Source organism: Notamacropus eugenii, chromosome 1, assembly GCF_028372415.1.
Source record: "Notamacropus eugenii isolate mMacEug1 chromosome 1, mMacEug1.pri_v2, whole genome shotgun sequence".
Taxonomy (NCBI): Eukaryota; Metazoa; Chordata; class Mammalia; order Diprotodontia; family Macropodidae; genus Notamacropus; species Notamacropus eugenii.
In genome coordinates this window covers 496,948,380-496,976,256 of record NC_092872.1, presented here as the reverse complement: position 1 = coordinate 496,976,256, position 27,877 = coordinate 496,948,380, and the positions used below count along the sequence as shown (strand labels likewise).

Here is a 27,877-nt window from a genome sequence, read left to right as displayed (position 1 = left end):
CCTATCTTAAAATTGTGAAAATTTCTGTTCTAGATAACAAACATGTCCATGCTCCTGATTGGAACTATCATAGACAGCCCCAGGCTTCCCAACTCCAAACTTCATTTCTATCATAGAATGGAGATCTTCAGTCTCCCCATCCCCTCTAAGCACTGATATTATTAATAATGAAACACTAACCATGAGTTAATATTTGACATACATATATTCCATCCCTCCACGTTTTCTAGGAATAAAGCTAAGACACAGACCATCTAAGCAAGTCCACTAACAGTTGTCTCCAGATTATGTTTATTTTTTGGAACCTCAAGTCTCATCAGGGCTAAAACCATTAACCCAAAGGGAAACTCAATTTTAACTCTCTCAGCCCAATTTCCTTCTCTAATCCTAAAAATATCTGGACATATTGTTCTTCCTCCTGTGGTTTGCCAACAAAAAAGAAATGTTTACTTTGATTCCCTATCCCCTCCACACTCAAAACTGGCTCACAATAAATTCTTAAATGAAAAAAAGTATCATGAACAAACTTTGGATAAGAAATCCACATGTCTATGCCACTCCACTGTTGGTTGAATTTATTAATGTCTCCATCTTTACATAAGTTTATGAAAGATTCCAGGAAGGAACCAAGTGAATAAACTTGTCAGGTGATTAATGTGATTGACTCTATATTCATATGAACTAGTGGCTACTCTGTTTAGAGTTCTCCAAGGCCAGCAAGGCCCTCCACAAGGACTGGATAGATAAGGATCCTAAGGGAAGCGTTAACTAGGGAAGTTATCGTAGGAGTAGGCAGAAGAGAAGAGGGAGGGTAACGAAGAAACAAAGCTGCATCTACACAAACAAAATAAGAACGTGGGGGTTTCTTTTGTGTTTTATGTCAGGAATCAGGTGCTAAGCATATAGAAAAGCCTGTTAACCAGAGATCTCCTCCCGCTGCTCCTTGTTCCTGCGGACTTCAGCTGCATGAAGTTCCTGCAAAGACACGGGAAGGGTTAATTAAGCAAGGAGGAAGAAGAGACCACCTAGAAACCTAATCCTTGACATTCTTGTTTTCCCTCCTGCTTGTTGGTTTCCTCATTCCTTCGCCTTGGAAAACTTTCTTATACAGGTTCAGATCCTTCAACCCCCGCTTTGGCTTCTTATTCCCTATCCTTCAGGGGTCAAAGAGGCCACACTAATGGAAAAAAACTTGGGATTCATGGCATGAGGTTAGCCTAATAGGCTTTTAGGCTTTAGGATTAAAATGAATTACCCCTCCCCACTCTCCATCATTCCAGTGTGAGTGAGCACTGTGATGTGGCAACCAAAAGAACTAATGTGTTAGTAGGCCAAATCAATTACAAGAACAAAACCGTGGTAACAGAAGGGTCTAGAATAAGAGAAAGAACCACTGTATTCAGCCCTGGCTGAAATACTGAGTTTAATTCTGGGGGGTTAAAAAGGTCAGAGCCAAATAATTAAATGAGTCTCTTGAGGTAAAGAAGGTGTTGGGGTCCGAGGATGAGGGAGAAAAGCCTTCTGAATGACTTGAGTTTCAGTCTTCCTCTCTTCCCGCCGCCCCACTTCCACCCCCATGTAACACACAATCAGATTATTGAAAGGAGCCTGGAGAAAACACTTTTTATAAGGGATGTTTATTATAATTGCAACCTACCAAGCCCAGGTACTAAAGGTTATTAAAGACTATGGAAACCATTCTTTCCATTGATTTTTCCTTGGTATTCATTGTATGGGAGTTTTTAGGATGGAGTAGGCCTTCCTACTGGCCTGGAGAAGGATGAAATCTTTTGTTAAGGATTCTTCGTCCTAATGAAGGAGAAAGGGAGTGGGATAAGTGGGAAGCTGGCTGCAGGCCTCACCTTCTCCCGAAGCCGCTCCCTCAAGGCAGCCAGGTGAGCCTCACGGATCTCCTTACTGAGTTCCATCTTGTAGTTTAGTTTTTCTTCGGCCAGACGGCTGAAGTTGTTGTTCTCCTCCAGGGCCTTGTGCAGAACCTCTCGCTCATGCTCCCGTTTCTCCGCCAGCTGCTTCAGGACCTGCGCCTCCTGAGTCTGGTAAACCAAAGGGCCCCAGGTAAAGACTAGGGATCCATTTCTGAAGGGACCCCTCTTCTTTTCCCTCCCCTAGACACAAAAAGCCTTTGCTTACTCAACTACAGAAACAGTCATGTGGTCTTCCCAAGGCAGAGATACTCAGCGGGAAGGATCAAAGATGTATTTTTTATATGATGTAGGTACGTTACACAGAGTAACTTCTCTTAACATGGAACACAATCAGTAGAAATGGGGCACATAATTTACCGCGTTTTCAATAATGGACTTGTGGTGCTGAATCCATTCTCACAAACCTCTCAGAGGCTCACAACCATGGGATTAGAAAGTGGCTTGTCCCCATTTCACAAAAAGTAATCTTCCCCAAACCACCACCTTAATCATGTCAGTCCCCTGCAGTCACCTTCTGTAGTTCTAAAACACCCTCCAATTCAATTTTTTAACAAACATTCCCCTCCCCACCCTAATATAAGATCCTGAAAGATTGAACTATATTATTTTGTAATCTTTATTACCCACTCCACGCCCCCAACCCCCAGTGCCTAGCATAGATGGAACAGATAGAATGTTGAACTTAGAATCAGGAAGACCTGAATTTAAATCTAGCTTCAGACAACTTCAGGACTCTAGCTCCATCATTTAACCTCCTTTGACCTTAGTTTCCTCATCTGTAAAATGGGAATGATAATATCACCCATTTTACCGAGTTAGCAAGGATCAAATGAAATAACTATATAAAGAGTTTTGCAAACAACAAACGCTGCAGAAATGCTACTATTATTAGCATAAAATAAGTAGTCAATATTTGTTGAATTGAAAGAGCTGACAAGTAAGGGGAATGAGATTATAAACTTTACAAGGTATCCCCAAAGTCTTAGTGAAGTTAGCTTTAATATCTTAAAACTGTATTATCTTCAAGCTTTAAGAGCCTAATACTGCATTAAGATTTTTGGGATACCCTGTACAATAATAGAATTACAACACAAAGAATTAAATAGATGGGAAAGGTCCAACCTTATTTCCCATTACATTCCAAGCATGTATTCAGTCAGCCCATTCTTCTCAGTCGTAAAATAGTTTACCTGCTAAAATGCTTTACCAGCATCTCTTCCTGCCTAGGAATTTCCCTAAGGGAAATGGGAAAAATATCCAAATCTTTCAAGTCCCACCTCCCAAGAAGTTTTTCCCAATTACTCTAGCTCACCAAAAAACTCATGATGGAAAATACTGTCCACATCCAGAGAAAGAACTGCGGAGCCTAAATGCAGATTGTAGTATACTGTTTCTCTTTTTTTTCTTCCTTTTTCTTTCTTGTTTTTCCCTTTTGTTCTCATTCTACTTTCACAACATGACTTAATGTGCACATATGTTTAATATGATTGTACATACATAAGCTATTTCAGGTTGCATGTCATCTCGGAAGTGGGAAGAGGAGAAAGTGGGGAAAATTTGAAACTCAGAATCTTATAAAAGTTAATAATGAGGGGCAGCTAGGTGGCACAGTGAATAGAACACTGGCCCTGGCATGAGGAGGACCTGAGTTCAAATGCGGACTCAAATACTTAACACTTACTAGCTATGTTCCCTTGGGCAGGTCACCTCACTTGACCCCAATTGCCTTGCCTTCCCCCCTCCAAAAAAAAAGTGAAGGTTGAAAACTAAAAATTATTTTTTTAAATTACTCTAGCCCACCCTTCACTGAGCTTTATAGATGTATATACAAGCATCATTTGGGGAATTACTTGAACTATATATTGTGGGCGAAAGCATTTTGTAAGCTAGTAGCAGTAACAGCAGGGATATTTATATTTATGTAGTAGTGAATCATATTCATGGGCAACTGGATGGTGCAAGGGATAGAGGTGGCCCAGGTCTGGAGTCTTCTTGAGTTCAAATCTGGCCTCAGACATTTACCAGCTGTGAGCACATCATATAACCTTGTTTGCCTCAGTTTCCTCATTTGTAAAATATACTGGAAAATGAAGGGCAAACCACTCTGGTTTCTTTGTCAAGAAAACCCCAAATGGGGTCACAAAGTGGTGGAAATGACTGAACAACAACAGTCATATTTGTATGTTCTATGTAAATATATCATATGTTTATGTACTGAATAACATATACATTTTACCTAAATGTAAGAGGTTATAGCTTACATTTAGGCTTTCCCTGTCTAATGAGCCAGTTAGAACTATTGTATAGCTATATGGGGTAGGGCTTGGTAATAACGTATTCCTTGTGTCATTGCAAACCATTGGAGATGCAGCTGTGTTGCAGCATATTGTTAATTAAATGAATGATGTATATGACATTGTAAGTGTTGAGGGAGGGCCTGTGCTCCATACTTCTTTTGGCCTCTTCGCAGCAAGCGCGGTGCTTTTTCCCCAGCTGTGCCTGTGTACATGTTGTCCACCATGACAGCCATAGCATCTTTCCAGATCTCCAAGTATTACCATTCACATTTTCTATAGCACTTGAGGATTTCCACCTCACTTTTTCATCCCAATAACTCTGGAAGGGTAGATGGTATAAGTCCTCCTTCATCTAATTTTACAGACTGGAGCCTCAGAAGTTGTAACTTGCCCACACTCATATAGCTAGTAAGTTTTACATAGCTAATCAGTGTCAGAGGTGAACAGTCATGATTCCAAGTCTTGGAAGCCAACCCTTGCCAGTTCGACAATGATACCTCTTACTGCATTATGCCTGCTTTTCTACTGCTAAGGTCAAAATTGAGTGCCATTCTTCCTTGAAACCTTCACTGATTCCCCTATTTAGAAGGGAAGCTTGGTGGTCCTGGGTCTGAAGTCAGGAAGACCTGAGTTCAAGTTTGACCTCATACACTTATTGGCTGTGTTATCCTGGGCAAGTTACATAACCTCTGTCCACCTCAGTTTCCTCATCTGTAAAATGGGGATAATAACAGCATCTACCTCCCAACGTTGTTGTAAGAATTAAATGAGATAATACTGTAAAAAGTGCTTTCCACAGTGCTTGGCACATAGTGGATACCATATAAATGCTTATTCTTTCCTCCCTACCAATGATAAGTCTAGTTCAACCTTACAAGCATTTGCTAGTGCCCATTATGGGTAACCCTGTTTGCCTCAGTTTCTTCATCTGTAAAATAACCTGGAAAAGGAAATAGCAAACCATTCCAGTATCTTTGCCAAGACAACCCCAAATGAGATCACAAAGAGTTGAACATAACTGAAACAATAGAACAACGAAGTGTAAGTCACTTGGCTAAGCATTACGAGTGTCCCACAACATTCTATTTAGACATCCTATTGTGCTACATTACATACTTTATATGTTTTATCCCCATCCTGAGACTACAAGATTTTTTAGAAGCAAGAACTGTTTCGTTTTTGTATTCCCAGTGCACAGAACAGTGCTTTTGCACACAGGAGGCACTTATCAAATGTATGTTGACTTGAATGGATTTTAAATACTACCAGCACTCAGAACAAGCTAGACACAACATGGCTACCCAATAAATACTTGCTGAATTTAACTGAATGGAGTTCTGTTCAGTTGTGTACCAGTCAACTGGAGTTGAGAACAGGTAAGTGACCAAAGCTAAGTGACTTGATAATAATGAGCAGGTTTTGAAAAGATGACTGTTTAGGAAACCAAGATAATGGGGAGGCTCTGGCCACAAAAGCAGGGACAAGGGAATAAGACTTAGCATTTCAGGAGTCCAAAGGATCCAGTGAGGCAGGGAATTTGGCAACAGAATTTCCTGAATAATATTAATTCCCATAAGACCTATTGGGTCCTGAGATGCCAATTAATTCTACAAAGATGCGGAAAAGTCCCCGAGGGGAAGCCATAGAAGAGGGAAAAAGGCCCTCGTGCTGATTTAACAGGCGCCTCATTGTCCTTACCCTGAAACTAGAAAAGCCTTAAAGAAAACATCTCTTTTTAAATTATCTTTTTAAAGTGTTTTCCAAAGGGCTCAGAGAGTAACTGTCTGTTCTGCCCACTAGGTATTCCTGGTTAGTACTCCCAGTAGCCCAAGGCTAGAAGGTGATGCTTTGGGATACAAAAAAGACACCTCCCTTCTGATAGACAGTATTAGCTGCGGTCAGTCAGTAGGCATTAAGTACTTAATATGTCACAAACACAGTGCTAGGCAAGCCCCCATTGCAATAATTTTTAAAATTTTTTGTATCATAGATCTTTTTGGCAGTCTGATGAAGTCTGTGGACTCCTACACATTATTGACTGTAATCAAATTAAAGAAGTGCTAAATTTCACTTAGAGGTTAGTAAAAATAAAGATAGAAAAAAACTTTAACAGTCTAAGTTCATAGACTTCCTTGAAATCTATCCACAGAACTTTTGAGATTTTGTGACTCCTAGGTTAAAAAGCCCTACTCTGGCAGCTGGCCTAACATCAAGGATAAGTTAGTAAATGTTTAACAACCACTTGGGGCGGGATGCAAGATGTACTTTTAAGTTTAATCTGCATTATTAACATTCTCCATCATTTTCTTAAGTCTAGACAATCAGCAAAAAACAAATCAAACCCTGATCTTTGTTTGCTGATTTTAGAGGTAAATGTCTCACTGAAAATTTAACAAGCAGCTTTCAAGAACCTGTTCAAGCTTGTTCTAACATAGTTCTGTAGTCACTTGATAAATTCCTTGTCATCTGTTAAAGTCCCATATTCTAGGATCCAATGAGGGTGATATTTTTCATACAAGCTCTCCAGAATAGTGTGATTTCCATGGGGATGGAGCTACCTTTGGTTCCTGCATCTAACTGCCAATTTCAACAACAGGGAAAAGGTCCAGACTTCTCAGGATCCCAGCACCCTTTCTCTAATCCGATAGTCTTGGTAGAGAAAGTCAGAGTGGAAAGAACTACAAAAAACCCCTTACATTTTACCAAAAGATCTGTGAAAAGGAAAAGCCTTAGTAACTTAAGCCACCAGCCCTGCTGAACAGCATTTTAACAACCAAAATGCTAGAGAGAATAAGGTTCTTCATATTTATATAATGATGCATATGCCTGATAGAGCCAAAGCAGGAGAAGCTAAGGTCATAGTCACCATCATTAGGACTTGTAAGCCCATAGAAGAAGAATTCTTTACCTTCCTTCTCTCCTCGGCAGCCTCCAGCCTCTTCTGCAGTTCCTCCAGAGAAAGGTCCTTCTTCTTGGGTGGGGAAGAAAGTATAGGACTCTCTGGAGACAGATCTGAGGGTGACTTCAAGATCACCTCAAAGCTCTGGCCAGATGCTCTCTTATCCAGTTGCTTCACTTCCATGTCTATGAGAAGACAAGTTTTATACGTTTATCATCCATACTACCCCGGGAAAAGGTGGACTAAGATGAGGGACTTAGAAGCTCTTCCTTCAGGACATATCCATGTTTAAGGCAGATATGTTGGAGAAACTTCTGGCTAGATTTAAATCAGCATCTTCCCTGATATCTTTACTCTATTTTTTTTTTTAACTGGGATCTTTCTCTTTCTGATTCAAAGCCTCTCGTTCACCATCTGTGCCAAGCATTTTAGCCAGACTCATGAAGGATCAGAGTCAAATATAAAGACTGAGAGGGGGAGAGTAAGATTTTTTGGGTTCTTCTCTCTTCTGTTTAATCACATAGCAAATACTGAAGGAGATGCCCGAAGTAGTTACCCTACTTTGTTTCTGACCAAATAAAGGAGCGCCAGTTCCCAGGGCAGCCTTTGTGAGCTGACAGTTATTCTGCTAGCTTTGAGGCTCTGTGGCATGAACTGAGATACTTTTAGTAAAGCCAGGGAGTTATGGGAGTAGGATGGATCTTGCTAGCTGAAATGGTGGTGGACTGTACACTTACCTCCATATTGGTAAATGGTGTTTGGGTGTGGCTGGGTATAAAAACAGGAGCAGATCAGTGAAAGCACAGATAGCTCCTTCATTTTCTCCTTGTATGCTGCAAAGACAAAAATCAGGATGGAATGAGAATGAAAACAATGTTCCTTCTGGTCCTCCCATAAAAACTAATACACTCAGACTCTGCCTCTTTCTCTCATGTGCACACACACATATACATATCATACAATAGCAGCAGATGGAGCACTAGACCTGGAGTCAGGAAGACCCAAGTTCAAATGTGGCCTCAGATACTAGCCATGTGACCCTGGGCAAGTCACTTAACCCTGTTTGCCTCAGTTTCCTCTTTTGTAAAGTGAGCTGCAGAAGGAAATGGCAAAACTCTTAAGTGTCTTTGTAAAGAAAACCCCAAATGGGGTCACAATGAGTCAGGCATGACTGTTCATCCTTGGTTCTCGAAAAGGACCAATGACATTACAACTGAAATGACTGAACAACAACCCAATAACCCTAGACAAGTCATTTAACCTGTCACAGATTCTTCAGCAGTACCAAAGTGATCATAATAGCACCTACTTCATAGGGTGATTGTAAGGATGAAATGAGATGATATTTGTAAAGTGTTTAGCATCGTGCCTGGAATACAGTGGGCTTTTAATAAATGTGAATTTCATTTCAAATGTGAATTTGTAACTAAAAGGACAGTTGTAAAAACCGTTAGCTCTTATATCCAGTGGACTAAGCCAGTGGGTACAGAACCAAACAGATTGTCTCAGTAGTTTTTAGTGGTACCTTGAGGAGGTGTTTAGGGAAAAAAAAGAGTTTCTGAGAGAGTTTCATTTTGGGTAACTGCTACTAACATTATAAGATAGAAATTCTAGATAATCTTCAAGGAAGGCATATGTAATGTGGAGCTATTTGACAGGAGGTATAGTAGAATGCCAGGATTGTAGTATTGAGTTCAGGAAAATGTTTGTACACTCCTAGTCTGGAATTGGATATTGGATAATTGGATGTCAGAAACCAGAAGGTATAGAAGTAGCATGAGAAATGGAGTAGATTAGTGTATGTGAGTGTGACCAATTATATTTTCTGGGATTTGGTAAGTACACCTATTGATTGAAGATTACTTTTAGAGGGTCTGATGGACACTGATATCACTAATATCATCCAGCCCTCCCTCCAAAAAAGGCCATATATGGCCTTGAGGCCACAAGTTCCCCACCCCTGAGTCATAGGTACTTTTAAGATTCACAGACATTTTTTTTTCCTATTGATGTTACACTGGAACAAAGATCTGTAAATAGCCATCCTAGGGTAGAAAATATCCATTCAGCACTACATATCTCTCTTATTCTGAAAGGCTAAATAAATCAAAGCTTTCCTCCTTCCAAGAAAGGTGTTTAACATATTGTTAGAAATAATCAATCAAATGTTTGGGAGGTTGACTTCCTTCCATGAAAAGGGATCTAGAGGAGACTTTGGAAATTTGATTCTGGTGAGTCTCATTTCCATATCTGTCAAGTAATTGTAATCTATAAGAACCTATCATAAGCAAACTACTCTCCTAGTCATTGCTTAGTCTAAAGAGATGAGATGTGATCGTTGCCCTCAAAAAGATTACAACTGAGTAAAAAGAGATAAAGATGTACACAAATAACTTTAATACAAGGCACAATGTGTTAAGGTTATTATGCAATAGATATTCCATTCTTTCACAAAACTAGGATTTCCTACACCTAAAATACTACATATGATTTTTATTGCCACATATCAAGGAAGAGAAAGGGGAGCAAAGGAAAAAAAAGATCCAGAGGGAAAAAGAAAAGGAACAGAAAGGAAGTGAACATTTATTAACTGCCCGTTATGTGGGAGAGGAAAAAGGTAAAGATAACCTAGAGTTTCCAACTTGTGTTACTGAAAGTATATAACTATGCCACCAACAAACATATAAGCAATCATTTTTGTTCTACCTGTACAATATCTCTCACAATGCCATTATCCTAGTTTAGGCCCTCATCATCTCTCAACTAGAATATTGTAATAGCACCTTTAACTAGTCTCCCTTTTCTAGTCTCTCCTCTTCTATCCATCCTTCAAATATCTGGCATATTAATTGTCTTAAGTCATGCATCAGACCATGTCATTCCTCTGCTCAGACACTTTCAAGGTCTTTCTCTATGTTGTCTATTGAATAAAGTATAAATTCCCAATCCTGACATTGAAGGCTCTCACATAAGACTAATTCCAATATAACCTTTTTCATACTTTTCCTACTTGGACCACTCGTTCCCTGATCATATCCTAAACTTCCCTTCCTCCATGAATTCATGTAGGTCATCATATTGCCTGAAATGTTTATCCTCCACATCTCATTTAAGTGTTGAGGTGGCAACTCCTCTAGAAAGCCCACCTAACCTAAAAGTTTCCTCTCTTCAAATTTCTGTATAACATTTTGACCAAATTTCTTCTTTGCCCTTACCACATTCTGTTTTGGAAGGGAAAGGGAGAGAGAGAAAGAGAAACAAAAGGAAAGGAAGGAAGGGAGAAAGAGTGAGAGCGAATATATGTATATGGAGTGTGTGTGTGTATACATATATATGGATATATATTTTATATATGTACATATATACACATACATATATGTTCTTATTTGTGCATAGTTGTTTGCATGTTTTCTTCCCCTCCCAATTGGATTGTGAGCTTCTTGAGGGCAAAGATTGGTTTTTTTCCTCCACTCTTTTTGTATCTGGAGAACTTATCATAATGCCTAGCACATAGTAGGTACTTAATAAATGTTTATTGATTTGTCTTGACATTTTCACTATAAATGAGAACATTTATGAGAGAAAGATGCTGCTACATGAAAGGGTGTTTTATAGGTTCTTCTGTGAGAGATAAATAAAGGAGCTGGTAGAATTGGTTTTTAGCATTCATCCAAAGGTATAAAGAAACATAATTTTGGGGGACTCAGTGACATCTCTTATTTCAGTGCTCATGATAAGTATTTGCAAAAAGATAACCATTAACCAATCAACAAATATAGTCAGGAACTATGCTATATGAAGAAAAAAGTGAAACAGTCCCTGCCCTGAAGAAGCTTATAGTCTCTCAGGAGAGATAACATACACATATATATCTAGGTACATGTACATACCAGAATGAAGCCAAGAGCACATGATGAGTACAATTGGTGACTGGCCTGTGATTACAGTCCTTATGAAAATATGTAGCAGCTGTAATTCCCGTGTAACCTTTGGAGCACACATAGACATTCTGTAACCAGTTCTGAGTTGCTAACCACATGGGAAATAGGAGCCTCTTTGATTGACCCTGAAGAGTGGCCTTTGAGACCCAGACCAGCAATAATCAAGATAAGGGCTATTCCAGCAGAAATTCTGCATTTAGATATAAACTTAGTGGGACCAAGTCTATGCAGAAAATGCATTAAGTCTGAACCCACTCTCCTATAGACTGATGTGGTATAGGAGAAGATGCATCACTGAAGAACTGCCCAGAAATGTTTGTGCTTCTGTTCTTGCTAAATTCTTTAAGTAAATATTCTTTTTGTAAAAGGTAATGATGTTAATTGGTTAGAGAAGGACATGGAGAAATGAGGGCTTGTTAATGGCATTAGGGAAAGCACTTCCAACTCCTCAGAGATATCCCTAGAATCCCAAGAAGGCAGCGTAGCAGACCTTGTTCTGAGCGTGAAACCAAAAAGTACTGATACATGGGCTCTGCTTAGAGCATTGCCTCTTCCCGGAATGCCCCCAGACTGAAAGAAGTCAATTCAACAGAGGAAAGCTAAGATCAACTCTTACCTTGCAAATATACTCCCAGTTCCAGCTACACAGCTAAAGCAAATCAAAGAGACTCCTGTTCACCATGTGGTTAACAGACCAGTACCAAATGCAAAATGTTTCCATATGCTACAAAGTCCATGTGGGAATTGCAGAGGCAAATATTTATAAGGACTAGGGTGATTGACCAGTACCACTACTCTTGTAATACACTCTTGGCTTCATTGGTAACTTTGAAAGTAATTTTGTGTTGGAAGGAAAGGACCTAGAGGTTTCAGGAAAGGGTTCACTTCTACTTCATGTAGAGGTGAAGTTTCAGCTGAGTTTTAAAAGGAAACAACTTCTAAGAGACAAAGGTGAAGAAAAGATGCATTCTAGATGCAAGGCGAGGTAGATGGAATATCATGTGGAAGGAACAGCAAGAAGGCTAGTCTGGTTGGGTTGTAAAGTACAGGAAAGAGAGTAATGTATAATGAAGCTCAGAAAATAGGTTGTTACGTCCAAGTCCTAAAGAAGGACAATGCAAAGGAATGTTCAGTTACTAAACAGTTGCACTCATTTCATACTCCAGTAAGGTTATGCTATGCTTCAGCAATGTGTGAACCAAGAATTACCAGAAGAGCAGGCTGGTTTTCAAAGAAGCAGAGGAACTAGAGACCAAACTGCCAACATTTGCTGGATTATGGAAAAAGAAAGCAAGGGAATTCCAGAAAAGCATCTACTTCTGCTTCACTGACTACACTAAAGCCTCTAACTGTGTGGATCCCAACAAAAATGTGGGAAGTCCTCAAAGAGATGGAGGTACCAGATCATCTTATTTGTCTCCTAAGGAACCTATATGTAGGCCAAGAAACAATGGTTAGAACCAAACATGGAATAACTGATTGACTTAAGAGTGGAAAAAGAATATGACAAGCCTGTATATTGTGACCTTATTTATTTAATATATGCAGAGTACACCGTGACATGCTAAGGTAGATGAATCAAAAGCTGGAATTAAGGTTCTGGGAGAAATATCAATTATCTCAGATATTCAGATTCTGACATTTTGATAGCAGAAAGTGAAGAATTAAGAGCCTCTTGATGAGGGTGAAAGAGGAGACTATTAAAAACTGGCTTGAAGTGTAACATCAAGAAAACTTAAGATGTTGGCAGCTGGTCCCATCACTTCCTAGGAAAAAAAGGGGGATAAGAAATGGAAGCAGTTTCAGATTTTATATTCTAGGACTTGAAGATCATTGCAGATGGCAAATGTAGCCATAAAATCAAAAGATGCTTACTCCTTGAAAGGAAAGCTATGACAAATCCAGATAGCTTAATAAAAAGCAGAGACATCACCTTGCCAACAAAGGTCCATATAGCCAAAATTAAGGCTCTTCATTAACAATGTACGACTGTGAGAATTAAACTATAGGGAAAGCTAAGCACTACAGAGTTAATACTTTCAAACTGTGGAGCTGGAGATGACTTTTGAGATTCTGTTGGACAGCAAGGAGATCAAACAGGTTAGTACTTAAAGAAACTAATTGAGACTGTTTACTGGAAGGTTAAATACTGAAGCTGAAGCTTAAACACTTTGGCCACATAATGAGAAAATGGGACTCATTAGACCCTGATGTTGGAAAAGACTAAAGGTAAAAGGAAAAGAGGATGGTACAGGATGAGATGGATAAATAGTGTCATGAAAGCAATAAATTTGGACAGATTTCAGGAAGATTCTATTCAGGAAGATAGAAAGCCTCAGTGTGCTATGTTGCATGGGGTCATGAAGAGTAGGACACAACTGAACAACAGCCAGTTTATAAGCTGCTTTCAAAGCCAATCAAAGAAGGCAATAAGAAACCATCAAGTTTATTGAATAGAATAGTAATATGGTTAGACCTATAATGTAGGAAAATCTTTTAAGCAGCTATGAAGAACAATTGGAATAGGTTGAGGCTTAAAGCTAGGAAACCAAGTAGGAGATTATTATAATAGTCCAAGAGACAATAAAGTCCTGAAGTAGGATAGAGACTGAGTAAAGAAAAGCAGATGTGTGGGAGAGATATTGTAGAGGGAAGAATGACAAAATTTAGCAACTAATTGGAATTGTAAAATGTGAAGTAAAAGCAAAGAATTGAAATTATGTTGAAGTTGCAAACCTGGACAATTGATAAAATGGTGGTGCCTTGAACCAAAATAGGGAATTTAGAAAGAAGGGTGGATGGGGAGAAAAATGAGTTTTGTTTTGGTCCTGTTGAATTTTGTTTATCTCAGAACTTTCAGGTTGATATGTCCAATAGTCAATTTAAGATGTGTGATTGTGGCTCAGGAGAAAGATGAGATCTGGATATATATGATCTGGGAATCATCTGCCTAGAGATGACAAAAACCCACGGAAACTAATGATGTCACCAAGTAAGAGTGAGAGACCACAGGCTAGAACAGAGCCTTGGGGTATGCCAACAATTAGAGATGTGGTTGATGAACTAGCAAAGGAAACTGAGGAGGAAACTGAGTCAAACAAGTAAGCAGAGAACCAAATAAGAGCAGTTTCCAGAAAACTTAGAGGAATGAATATGTATAAGAAGTTGATCAATAGTGTCAGATGCTGCAGAGAAGTCAAAAAGGATGGGTAATGAGAAAAGGTCATCAGATATGTTAAGAGATTATTGATAACTTTGAAGAAAGTAGTTTCATTTGAACAGTGAGGATGAAAACCAGAGTGAAGAGAATTGAGAACTGAGTGAGAAGGTTGGAAGTAGAGACAATGAGTATAGACAGCTTTTTCTAGAAGTTTGACTCTGAAACAGGAGAAATCTAAGATGATAGTTTGAGGAAATGATAGGGTCTGGCAAGGTTTTTTTTTCACCATGGGGAATATTTGAGTATGTTTATAGACGATAGGGATGGAACATTTAATTAGAGATTAAAGATGGGAAAAAAGGGAATGATTGTGGACACCATATGCTGGAGAAAATAGGAGGGTATGAGATCAAGGGTATGTGTAGAGGGGTTGACTTTGGCAAGGTCAAGGACTACCTTATCACAGCCTGCAGTAAATTGGGGTAGGGGTGATATTAAGGGATTTTTGAAGTATAAAAAAAGGAGAAAAAGAAATTCATAGTGATCTCATTATTTTCTCACTAAAGTGTGAGGCAAGATCCTTAGTTGAGAGGTTTGGTCAGGGGATAGATAATGAGGAAGGTTTGAAGAGAGAAGAGAATGTTTAGAATAGCCTATGTAGGGAGTAGGATATAAAACCAATTAGGGAGAAGTAAAAATTGCAGCTGACATGCCAACATCAGTTGCAGGACATGAGACAGAAAATAAATTATACAAAGAACTCAGTATCTACAGAATTTTAAGTTAAATCATTGTGTACTTTAATATTTATATGGAAGCAAAGGTGACAAGAGGAAAAGTAGGATAAAAATAGATTGGGAAATACGGTTCAGGAATAAGAAACAAGAGAGGTCAAGGACTTGTATTTTTTTTACAGAAGTCTTACAGCTATGTATCAAGAGTAATCTTTTCAAGAAGAAAAATGGACATAGCAAGCACTAAATAACATTGCAAAAAATGAAATTGACTACATTTTGACAGAAAACAACTGGTAGCCAATGTGGAAGCCATTTCTGAATCAGCTATCAATGTCAGACAATCTCAATTTTAGAGCAAACCAAAGTCAATACCAAATTATAATAAAAATGAGAATATATGGCATGAAAGTGAAGCAATTCTATCCTGACCTATTAGAATAAGCTGTTAAAACTGACAAATGAAAAATAGATAAAAGAACAAGACACCAAATTAGACTATCACTATTTCTGAAGATATCTGACAGATTTGAATCAATCACCACAATGAGGAGAGTCCAAGATTTCAAAAACCCATTCAGCCAACAAATGCTTGATTTCTTTGCCAAGTGGAGTGACATGAGTCCCAAAGGCATCACTAGTTTAGAATATAAATTTCTCTAGTGAAATACTATTCGTAATATTACTCAGGGATGTGCTAGAGTCATCTTAAACTGACTCACAAGAACTAGTCATTAAATTTTCAGTGTGAGCATTTACATTTCAGAAACCAACAAATAAGGTGTGATTTATTGTTTTGATTGTCTAGATTTAAGAAAATGTTGGAGAAAATGTTAATAATGCAGGTTAAACTTAAAAATGAATGCCATGTGTTTTGGGGTTTTTTTGGAAAGCCAGTTGTTAAACATTTACCAGCAATACCTTTCAATTACCTCAAAACAGCAAGAAGCAAGGATGAGAGAAAGCAAGTTTTCAGAAAACTTCTGAAAAGATCCAATTAGGCCAGAACATTCCAAAGTCATTAAAAATAAAAGTAAAAGGACAACGAACAAAAAAATTAGATGACTTTTGAAGACTTCAATAGCAATCTCTTTTCTCCATCCATCACAGTGAAACCACCACATTTGTAGTCTGGAATCCCTGATATGTTAGATATGAAAGTAGAAATGACTTTAACAAAAGCAAAGATGGAAAGAACAACTGTATTAGGCCAGGTATATACAGATATGGTCAGTAAGTCAATAAGCAAGCTTTTATTAAGTTCTCACTATGTGAAACACATTGTGCTAAAGTGCTGGAGATACAAAGAAAAGTAAAAATGCTGTCCCTATCCTTAAGGATTACTATTGAGAGACAACATATAATGACTGTAAATAAGCAAGATATATACAGTATATATGGAAGGTAATCTCAGAGCAAAGATTCTAAATGTTGGGGTGGAGAGAAAGCAGTGAATGGGAATGCACAAGATAGGATTTGAGTTGAGTAGGTTAGGAGGCAGAGCATTCCAGGCATAGAAGACAGGCAGTGCAAAGGAATGGAAGTAGGAGATGGAGTATCATGTGTAAGGAATAGCAAATAGGCCAAAGTAGCTACATCAAAGACTGTATGGAAGGAAGTAAAGTGTAAGACTAGAAAGGTAAAAAATGACTGGGTAGTGAGGAACTTCAAAGGCCAAACAGAGAATTTTATATTTTAACCTGGAGGTCCTGGGGAAGTTTAGGAGTTTACTAAGGAAGGAGGTAACATAGTCAGACTTGGGTTTTAGAAAAAGTCACTTTGTACCAAGATAAGCTCCAAATAGGTACAAGACTTAGATATAAATTGTTATATAATAAATTAGAGGAACAAGGAATAAATTATCCATCAGATGTCTGAATAGGAGGAGAGTTCATGACCAAACAAAAGATAGAGAGAATCACAGAAAGTGGACAATTTTGACCACATAAAACTAAAAAAGTTTTTGTACGAACAAAACTAATGCAGCTAAAATTCAAAGAGTAGTAAGTAAATGGGGGAAAAATTGCAGTGTTTCTCTGAAAAAGATTTCATTTCCAACATATTGGGAAGACTAAAATTTACAATAAGAGCTATTGCCCAATTGCTAAATGGTCAAAGCTTATGCATAGGCGTTTTCAGAGGAAGAAATCTTAGCTATCAAGTCACGTTAAAAAATACTCTAAATTACTAATTAAAGTAATTAAAGAAAATTAAAATTAAAGTAAAAAAAAACTTTGAGGTTTTTACCTTACATCCCTCAGATTGGCAAAGTTTACAAAAAAAAGGAAAATGACAAGTGTTGGGGAAACGAATACATTAATGCAGGGTTGGTGGGGCAGTGAACTGATATGGCCATTCTGGAGAGCAAAATGAAACTATTGAAAACACTATTGAACTGTGCTTACCATCTGATCTAGTATAATTGCTACAAGGTCAGGATCCCCAAAAAGATAAAAGAAAATATGTACAAATGTATTTATAGCAGCTCTTTTTTGTAGTAGCAATGAACTGGAAATTTAGGAGATACTTATCAACTGGGAAATGACTGAACAAGTTATGGTATATGAATATGATGGAATACTACTGTGCTATAAGAAATCATGAAAGAGCTGGTTTCAGAAAAACCTGAGAAGAGTTGTATAAATTTCTACAAAGTGAAGTGAGCAGAACCAGAAGAACAATTTATACCATAACAGTATTGTAAAGATAATTAGCTTTGAAAAATAGGGGTTTTTCTTGTTTTCTTCATGAAGTGGAAAGTGGCTCCCCTTCTTTCATTGACTGAAAAAAACTTAATTTTAAAAAACTCGCTTTGGCAGTTGAGTGTAAGGTGGATTAGAGTGGGGAGAGTTGGAAAAGTAACACTAATTAGAAGCCAACTGAAAGTCCAGGTGAAGAACGCTGGTTTTAGTGTAATGGCTATAGAGAGAAGGGGATATATATTAAAGATGTTGGAAAGGGAGAAATAACAAGATTTGCTAACAAATTGTATATGTGGATTGAGTAAAAGTGAAGAGTCAAGGATATGGCTAGGAGAATGTTGGTGACCTCAACAATAATATGGAGGTTGGGAAGAAGAAAGGGAGGTGGGACAGATGAGTTTTGTTTTGGACATGTTGAGTTTAAGAAGTGTGTGCAACATCCGATCATCTTCACAGAGATGATCCTTGAACCCATGGAAGGTGAGGTCACCAAGTATAATATTATAGAGAGGGAAGAGAAAACAGTCCAGGACAGAGCTTGGCTAAAGATCCAGCAAAGGAGACAGAAAGAACGGTCAGACATGGAGGAGAACCAGGAAAGAACAGAGACTACAAAAACCTAGAGAGTATTCAGGAGAAAATAGCAATCTACAGTGTCAAAGGTTGCAGAGAGGTTGAATTATTAAAAAAAACCCAAACTATTTACTACTTTAAGCACATTGAGGTATCTGTTTTCCAGATAACTAAAAGATGGGGAGGTACCAAATACTTTTAAAGGATCCTGGACATCATTATTACTGAAAACAGGGTTCTGAACAAAATATTGATAATCACTGGTCAATTCAGTTCAACAAGCGTTCAGCACTACTATGTGCAAAATATGTCCTAAGTATTAAGGTGGGGGCGGATACAGCAAAATGTATTAAATATTCCTTTCCCTCCAAGAGCTTACATTCTACTGTGTAACATGTACAGAAATAAATATAGTATAAGAAAAATTGAGTAGGTGCAGAGAACTGACAAGAATTGTATTCCTATTTTACCATTTCTATAAAAATCCCTTTATGAAACTAATCTATATAGTCTCCAAAGGATTAAATGTTAGTCAACCAAAGGCTAATGGAGAGTAAAATAGGGTCTAAGTAGGTTATAATGTATTATCACTGAAGGCTTGCTCAGAAGAAATATTTAAAGGATATTATCAGGGATCAGACTGAAAAATAGGTGGGCTAGTCATGCCTTATAAACAAAGGATAACCAGTGGAGACTTTGACTGTTATCCTGCTATCCACACAATGATAAGAGATTCAGATAAAGGCCCCTCAAGATGTTTGGTGGACTCCCTGTGGAGGATTTACAGGAAGACATAATTGACGAACAACACATGCAATGAATTGAATCTGTACCACTATAGGAAATATCCACAACAGTTAATATTCTGGTTATTTACATTATCAGTTTTTAAAAAAAGTTAGAATATAGTAAAAAACACTAAAACTAAACGAACATAATTTTTGAATGATTTTACGCTAAACACAATGAACTTCTCTGATACTGAGTTTCTAATACGTGTGGTTGAGTTTACAATACCTGTGGTAGCTACTTCATGGGATTACTTATGATGCTTAAATAAGATAAAAACATACGAAGTAATTTGGTAAACTTTTTAGTGCTGTACAAATATCTATTATTATAGGACTGTGGGTGCATAAAATTATGCTAGATCTGTACTGACTCTACTACTGTAAGATCACCAAGTTAAGCAAGAATGGACTGTCACCACCAACTGATTCTGATTCTTTTTCCTAGCTCCTCATTCGCTTATGCTCCTCTGACTCTTAGATGGATTCTCCCCCACTTTTCATTTTTAAATCTTGACTAGACCTATGATTTCACTGCATACAATCTCTACCCTCAAGGAGTTTATATTCCAATGGGAGAGGCAGCATGTACATGCATAAGTAGATGCAAAATAAATACAAGGTAGTTTGGTGGGGAGGGCACGAACAGCTAGGGAAAGGAAATGAGGAAGGCTGGAAAGACTTCATGTGGAAGGTGGTACTTGAGGTGAGCTTTGAAGGAAAAGGAGAATAGAGTGCAGTGTGAGGAGCAGAAAGGTCAGTTTGACTGAACCACGGAGTTTATGAAGGGGAATAATGTAAAATGAGGCTAAAAGGTTAGGTTGAGACCAAGTTGCAAAGGCTAAGCTAAGTTAGTTGCAAAGGTAGGATGTCAAGTTTGGGGGACAAATAGGCCAGTTTGGCCATAACCTAAAGTATGTGAAAAGTAATGTGAAATTCAAAAAGCTGAATTGGAGGCACAGTTTTAAATGCCAAGGGGAGGAGTTGGCGTCTTATTGTAGAGGCTGTAGGCAGCAATGAGTAGTCAGACCTGCATTATAGAAAAGTTATTTCTGCACCTGAATATAAGATGATTTAGGAGAGGGAAAAGACTATAAGCAGGAAGGTTGTAGCATTTATCCAAATGCAAGGTGATGGGGGCCTAAACTAAGATGACCACCATGTAAGTAGAGAGAAGAGAAAGAATGAGAGAAATGCTATGAATGTAAAATCATAGGAATCTAAGACCATAGATCCTATATCAACAGACTTGGCAACGGATTGGATATGAGAAGAAGACAGGGAAGAGAGAAGAGTCAGTGACTGCACAGGAAAGAGTCAAGGTTAGAATTTCCACTGCAGAGAAGTTAGGAAAAGCTTTTCCTATCTTAGCTCAAATAGACTTAGTTCAAGACCCACTGAGGTAGCAAACCAGGATGAAATGGCTGGGCAATGACTGCTTGCCCTTTCCAACAGTGGAATAAAGCCCTGTGGTGGCTTACCTGAGTGTTCCTTTGACATGATAGCGACAAACATTTCTTAAGTCCCTAAGCTAAGATGTCTCATAAGCCATACCAGCAGAGCCAGTCTGTGACTGTAATTGAGATGTTAGAGACTGAAGGCTATATACTCTATCAAATATGTATCTTGCTATGCCTTTGTGTTTCCTCCTCATTAGTATCCTTGTAAAAGTTCCTTTTACTTTAGCCAATATAGGTGGGATGAAGTCTGGTATATTAGAAAGAGTGTTAGATTCCCTTCCAGAAGACTTGGCTTTGAATTTGGGCTTTGCCACTCATTAGCTGTATGACCTTAGTCAAAACACTTTATGCTCTTTTGGAACTCAGTTTCCTGAACTGTAACATGAGGGAGTTAGACTACATAATCTGTAAGGTCCTTTCCAAAGCACACTATTTTGCACCTGTTTAAAGCTTAATAAATACTTCATTCATTCATTCCAACTCTCAAATCCAATGGTTGTCAGTTCAGTAGATAGGAGGAGCCATGTAGAGAGGCAGCTTGACATGGCAGATAGAAAGCTGTTCTCTAAGAGCCAGAAAGACACAGGTTCAAATTCTCCCTCTATCCAGGTTTTGTAATCCCTGGCAAGTCATGTAAACTCTCAGTTACTTCAGCAATTATAGGACTATAAATTGCATTGGTGGAGAGAGTTCCTCACCAATAGGTCTGATATTATCTACAGAGAGCTGCTAGTGGGGCAATTTAATTAGAAGGTAGTGTTTGGGAAGGACAGTAATACACAGTAAACCTTGAAAGGTAGGTTGGGGCCAGATTGTAAAAGGCTTTAAAAGCCAAATGGGGGGAGGGAAGAAAAAAAGGAAAAAAAAAAAAAGAAATTTACATGATAGCTTTATTATATACTTAAAAGGAATAACAAGTTGTACATAGTAGATTTACAGTTTCATGTGCAATCATCTTTTTTATTATGTTAAATTCTTTTTATTTTATTCTGTTTCTGTTATGGAAATACATGTTTTATTCTATAAATTAAAAATAAAATTTAAAAAAGCCAAATTGAAGAAGTTGCATTTTATTCTACAGGCAAAAGACTACCAGTGTAGTTTTCTGACTAATTTGGACAAATCAGTGCTTTGAGGATACTAATTTGGCAGCTATGTGCAGAATATGTGGAAGAAGAGTGAGCCTGAAGGTAGCCCAGTTAGAAGGCTATTTTAGTAGTCTAGTTAAGTAGTTATAAGAGTCTAAACTAGGGTAGTAGTTGTATAAGGGGAAATAAGGGGATAGATGGAAGATATATTGTGAAGGTCAACTGACTGAAGATGACAGGGAAGGTGAGGGAAGAATCCAAAATGACTCTAAGATTGTGAACCTGAGTGACTAGAAGAACAATGGTGTACTCAACAGAAGAGATATTAGAGAGAGGAGAGGACATGAAAGAAAAAGAATATTATTAAACATAACATGAAGAAAGGATAAAATAGACTTGGAAGGATTCCTTGTAATAGAATATTTTTATTAGTACTTTTATAAATCTTGATCTTTAAAAATGTTATCCCATCCCCAGAGAAAGAACTGATGGAGTCTGAATACAGATAGAAACATACAATTTTTTAACTTTCTTTTTGGTCTATGTTTCTTTTGCAGCATGACTAATATGGAAAAATGTTTTGCATGACTACACATCTATAGCCTATGTCAAATTGCTTTCCTTCTCAATGGAGGGAGGGACAGGGATGGGAATGGGGGACAGGAGGGAAGGAAAGAATTTAGAACTCAAAATTTTTAAAAATGAATGTTAGTTGTTTTTATATGTAATTGGGGAAAAATAAAAACTAAAATAATTTTTTAAAATAAAAAGAAAAGAATGTTAAAAATAAATAATTTTTTAAAAATAACATCTTAATCTTTACCAAAGAAAACAGCATACTGGAGATTAAAACAGGCAATATAGAGAACAGAATGAAAGGAAACTGACCCAAAGTGAGGAAGGCCTTTCAGAAATAAATCAACCAGTTAGATTAGTTCAGTTATAGAGGTCACAGGGTACCATGTTGGTATAGTGGAGTTGCAGCAACTCCAAGGTGGACTTGGAGTCAGAAGACTTGAGCATGAGAATAGGCTCTATCACTTTATAGCTATTGTGACCTTGGGCAATTATAATAATAATAATAACATAATATGCATATTGATCTTTTAAGTTTGCAGCCTCTGCCACTTAATAACTGTAAGCAAGTCACTTCCCCTCACCCTATGATTCTCTTGAATTGCATCCAGGGTTACTAACTATAATTTTAGAGAATTACAAGCTTAAAGCAATCAGAGGAAAACTAATATATGTGGCGTAAAGGATAAAGAACTGAGCTTAGAATTAAGAGTTCTGTTTCTAGTCCCAGCTTTGTCCCTTACAAGCTGTGGGGAAATTCTTTCACTTTACTGGACCTGAGTTTCTCATCTGTAAAAAAAGGGGGAGGGGCATTCAACTACTAGATAATCTCTAAATCATGGTGGTCAGCAGAGACTGGTCATTTCCAGCTCTAAACTCTATGATTCTATAAGATAATATTGGTTCATTACCCACAGAGCTGTCAATAAATTTTATCTTCTACGACAGACAGAGGGACAGGAGCAGATTAGGAGAATAATAATAGTTTATATTTGTGTAGCATTACAAGGTGCTTGACTCAAATCAGCCCTGTAAGTCAGGTAGCATTATTTTCATTTTAAAAACCAGAAAAATGAGTCTCAAAGAGTTGATGTGACTTGGGTAGGATCACACAAGAATAAGTGCTAGAGCAAAGAGGGCTTCTGATTCCAATTCTGAGGCTCTTGCCAATTTAAAATGTGGTTTCTCTAAAGCATTCAGTTCAGTTCAATTCAACAGACAGGCATTAAGTGCCTACTGTGTTCTAGGTTTTAAGGGAGATCAAAAGATTAGCTAGAATACTGGTTCTTCCAGTTGGAGCACACAGTGAGGAGAGATACTCAGTGAGTAATAAAGCACTGTGTATAAACTTTAGTGAGGTTTTTTTTTTTAACATTTTTATGTTAAATAACATTTTTTAAAGAAAAGGGAAAATTTGCACAAGATAATAAAATTCCTAATGAAGTGCAAATTAGCTAAAGGGTTGTACTCTAAAGCTTTGGCAGAGACTGGGTCTCATTCTAGTATTACTTAATATTTTTTAGGACCCTCAGTGATGGAATAAAAACCCAGTCCCAAAGTTTTAAGATGCTTCCTACATCAAAACATAAGGAAATAAATTAAGAAAAAAAGAATGATGCCCTGGAGAAAGAAGGGCAAACATTAGACCTTTAAAGTAGGAGAACATAGAAGAAAAATCTCCAGGGGCAAAAGAATGAAACATTTTATAGAGATGAATCAGCAATGCTGGGTTGCTTACAAAATAAAAAATCTACCAAGAATATAGGAAATCAGAACCACAATGTAATACTCTTGTCATAGTCAACACCATTCAGCCATTTCAGAAAATGGTAGTGTTCTTGCCCCCACAGCTCAAGAGGTATATTTAAATTTGGAAAAGGTTCAGGAGAAAACAGTAATAAAAAAGGTAAAAACCAAAACCTGTCTCTATGCCTTTCATAATTCATTTTACCTAAAGATGAGAATGCTAAATGGAGTTTAATCATTATTTTAAAATTTACAAAGAATTATTATATAGAGGAGAGTGACCAGTAAGATTTTGGATACAGATAATTTCCTGACAGTCAGAGTTACTAAACATTGATGACTAAGAGAATAGATGACCCAAGAAGCTGTGTAATTTCCTTCTCTGGAGTCATGAGGGCTAGAGAAAAGAGATTTTCTTCTGTTTAAAATGGCTTAGGTATGTTCTTGTCAGGGAGTAGAGAGATGGATTAGATGTGATGTCCTCTCAAGGTCTTTTTTAGGATTCTGTTTAACCCAGATTTGGAGTCAGAAGATCTGAGTTCAAATGTTGCCTCTGATACTTAATAAACCTGTGTGACCTTGAGTCACATTTAACATAACATAATTAAGGTCCCCCTGGATCTCAATTTCCTCATCTGTAAAATAATGGAGATGGACTAGTTAGCCTCTGAGATTCTTTCTAGCTCTAAATACTAGAATACTAGAATCAGTTTCCCCAGAAATTTAAAATATTCTGAGAAATGGGGTGGGGGGAACCTAATGAAAGGATGGTAGAAAATGACAAATTCCGTAAACTCTCCAATAAGTATACAGTGTCATTTGCCTACTGTCTTCATAATGTAGTTTCAAATGGAGAGAGGTCTGGGGTTTTGTTGTTTGTTTTTTCTTAACTGAGCTAATAAAAGCAGACCCAGATCTGCAACAAAATAAAGGACAAACTCCTCTCCATAAACTAAGACTCTGCTCCCACCCTCTTCTACTAGAGTATAAAGCTTTGGAGAATCAAGAACTAAATTTTTTTTCATCTTTTTTTGATCAGCTTCCTTTCTCTGTTCCCAGTCCATTGCCCTGAACACAGTAGGTGCTCAATGAATTTTTTGAATTGAATTAATTGATTCACACAGGGTCACCCAGAGACAAGCCCCTGCCATGAAAAATCTTTCCAATCGAAGCCAACGGGGAATAGAAGATACAAGAGGAGAAAATGAGGCCAGGCGCAGAGAATGCTGCTGTCGGCCTGCTACTGCAGGGAGTGTTCCCCACTCCCCCACCCCCTCCCTAGATGTCTTCGGGGGTGGGGCTGCGAACAAGTCTTCGAAACCACCTCCACTATGGTTCCTCAACAGTCCTCACATTACCTCTGTCACAATGTCCTCCACTTAAGGGAGACTCTTAAGGAGGAGGGGCATGAAAAAGGAAGGGCAAAAGAGTGAGAAAGAAAGAGAAAAGGAGAGGTCACTAATTTAGACTATCAATGAGCAGTTAAGGAGTTGGATCCATCAGCAGTGAGGTCCTAAAACTAGGATCCGTTTCCAAGGATGCCCGTTATCTTTGCTATTAGCTGATTAATCAGGGTATCTTTATATCTTTAAGTTAATCTAATAGAATGCATTAGTATCATATATCTCTTAATGTATCTGTGTCACTTCCCTTCCCTTGCCCATCGCTCGTATCAGGAATATCGATCCATGCATCTGAAGTATGCCTCCCTCTTTTCACTGTATCTTCGCAGATCTATTGGTCTTTCCCCATCTGCATTTACAGCCTGGGCTCGAGTGCCAAATCTCTGTGGAGCATGGAGCTCAGCAACATTAACCCCATAAAAAAGAAAATTCGAGGATGCTGCTGAGCTTCCAGCTACCTAAACCAGTGTAGTGGTTGCTCAACCCTCTCCCATCTACCATCCAGCCCCGGGAGCTCCCTCAAGTGGTGCAGGGCAACTGGGGGGAGGTGGGGATGGGGTGGAGGAACGGGGGTTAAGAGAAGGGAGGGGTTACTGGTTGATAAAGACACCCCATAAAAAGGACGCCTTGTAGTATCAAATCCAAGAAAAAGGGTGGCCCTGTGGGGTTCTGGAGAAAGGAGGTGGGCCGCGCCCTGCCCTTCTTTACCGCAAGGGAGGCGGGGGTAGTGGAGTATGCGACTAGACACTGCAAAGCGGGCCGCTCCCCAATCCTTTTCTTCCTTGCCACTTCCTCATCCTCATTTTAAATTTTCTCCTCTTTTCATCTTTTCCCAACCTACTCCAATTTCTCATCCTGTTAGTTCAGGGCATCCAGATCCTGAGGTTCTGATCAATCTTTCCCCGGACTTTGTACTTCCGAATAATCCGCAGTAAGCAGAGATGCTCTTTATCCTCCTGACCCCAGGCTGTTCTACCCCTTCTTGCTTCTCTAGTCCCTTTTGCCCCTTACCAGAAAGGTCTTCACACTGGCACTTACATGGGCTCTTCTGCCTGGTTGACCTGGTAGCGGACCCTGACTCGATTAGGGAGGGGAGAATGGAAAATACAAACAAAAATAGCATCTATTTCTATACAAAGTGCTTTCCATAAAACACTCCTGTTAGGTAGATAATGCAAGGGTAATTATCCCATTTTACAGATAACGAAACTAAGGCTCCGAGAGGTTAAGTATTTTGCCCAAGGTCACACAATAAGTATTAGTTCCAGAATTGAAATTCCGTTCCAATCTGTTTCCAAGACCAGCATTCTTTCTAGAGTAAAAAACAAAATCTCTGAAAACATCCAGCCTGGATGAAGACAATAGCAGCTACGGTTTCTTCTCTCCCCACCCACCCAACCCCGCCCAACCGCCCCTTGAAAAGCCTAAGGCTCCCTCTGCAAATACTAGAAAGAGTCGAATTCTGAAGGTTGTACAGGCGCCTACCAGATACGGTGCTAGCCATGGTACTGGGCGTTCAGGCTTTGCGAGGCTATGGGGCTGAAGGAAAAGCTGCGGAGGCCCAAGACGCTGGTGGCTGCAGCGATGGGAAGCTGCTTGCTGTAGGCTCGACTGCTGCAATGCTGTGGAAAAGAGCAAAGAGAGAGCCAGCGACTCAGCTCTAGGGGGCTGCAGCCATCCAGAGGGAGGAGAGAGAGAAAGGAGGGAGGAGGGGAGAAGGAGGAGGAGGGAGGGAGGAAGAAAGGAGGGGCCGAGAAGTGGAAAAGGAAGAGTTGAAGGAAAAGAGGGGTCATCTATTCAGAACATCAGCAGTCAAATCAAAGCAAATTGCTTTGAGGTTTGAGTCATTCCTTCTAGAAACTGCTTTCCTTTGCTCCTGATGCCATGGAAGCTGCCTGTAGTAGGAAGGAAAGAAGGGCAGTCTCAGACAGTCATAATGGACAGCTTTTCTTCTTAGAAAACGCCCTTATAGAACCCTTCCTCCCTCTACTGTAGATGGACCAACCTGAAAAGTTCAGCCCCTCTGCATCCTCCATTGATTGGGGGGGGGGGGGGCGGAGATTGGTGAGAAGGGTGTTGTGGGTTGGTTTTTTTTATTTGGTTCTTTGAGGGGAACTCAGGGTTTTTAAAAATTACTTACTGCTTTGCATATTCTCTGGAAATGTAGTTCATATAATCATTATGGTCAAAGATTTAGTTGGGTGGGATCTAAAAGGCCACTTAGTTCAACTCTCATTTTGCAGATGAGGAAACTGAAACCCAAAGAGATTAAATGACTTATACAGAACCAAGATTTGAACCCATGTCCACAGACTCCAAATCCTGTGCTCTTTCTACTGCACCAAAAAGGAGAAGGGTTGGAGCTGGTGCTGAGCAATAACTACATTAGGAGGAGATAGGAATATATGAGCTGAGAAATGGGGTCAAATTAGATTCTTTTGAACTTTCCCCAAAACAAAATAACTTAATCCTATAGTTATTTGAAGTTGCTTAAAATATCAAGAAAATGTAAATCTGTGATTCTCTATCCCCTATCCCACATATACAATAGGACACTACTCAGT

General features: G+C 38.6%; 1 protein-coding gene across 1 annotated transcript; it reads right to left on the bottom strand.

Moving 5' to 3' along the window:
• Positions 1–548: 548 nt before the first annotated feature.
• Positions 549–27,013, bottom strand: STMN3 (stathmin 3). The gene is made up of 5 exons (XM_072633291.1): positions 26,799–27,013; positions 7,880–7,975; positions 7,152–7,327; positions 1,863–2,054; positions 549–975 (listed from the first exon to the last, which is right to left on the bottom strand). Exons 1-5 carry the CDS (start codon positions 26,815–26,817, stop codon positions 916–918), a joined length of 543 nt encoding a protein of 180 aa, XP_072489392.1. The 5' UTR covers positions 26,818–27,013; the 3' UTR covers positions 549–915.
• Positions 27,014–27,877: the final 864 nt, after the last annotated feature.

Excerpts from the sequence above, each read along its gene's own strand:
- STMN3 (XM_072633291.1), bottom strand. Across the intron at positions 2,055-7,151 it reads CTGCCGAGGAGAGAAGGAAG|ACTCAGGAGGCGCAGGTCCT; the intron begins GTAAAGAATTCT and ends TTGGTTTACCAG. Across the intron at positions 976-1,862 it reads GGGAGCGGCTTCGGGAGAAG|GAACTTCATGCAGCTGAAGT; the intron begins GTGAGGCCTGCA and ends GTGTCTTTGCAG.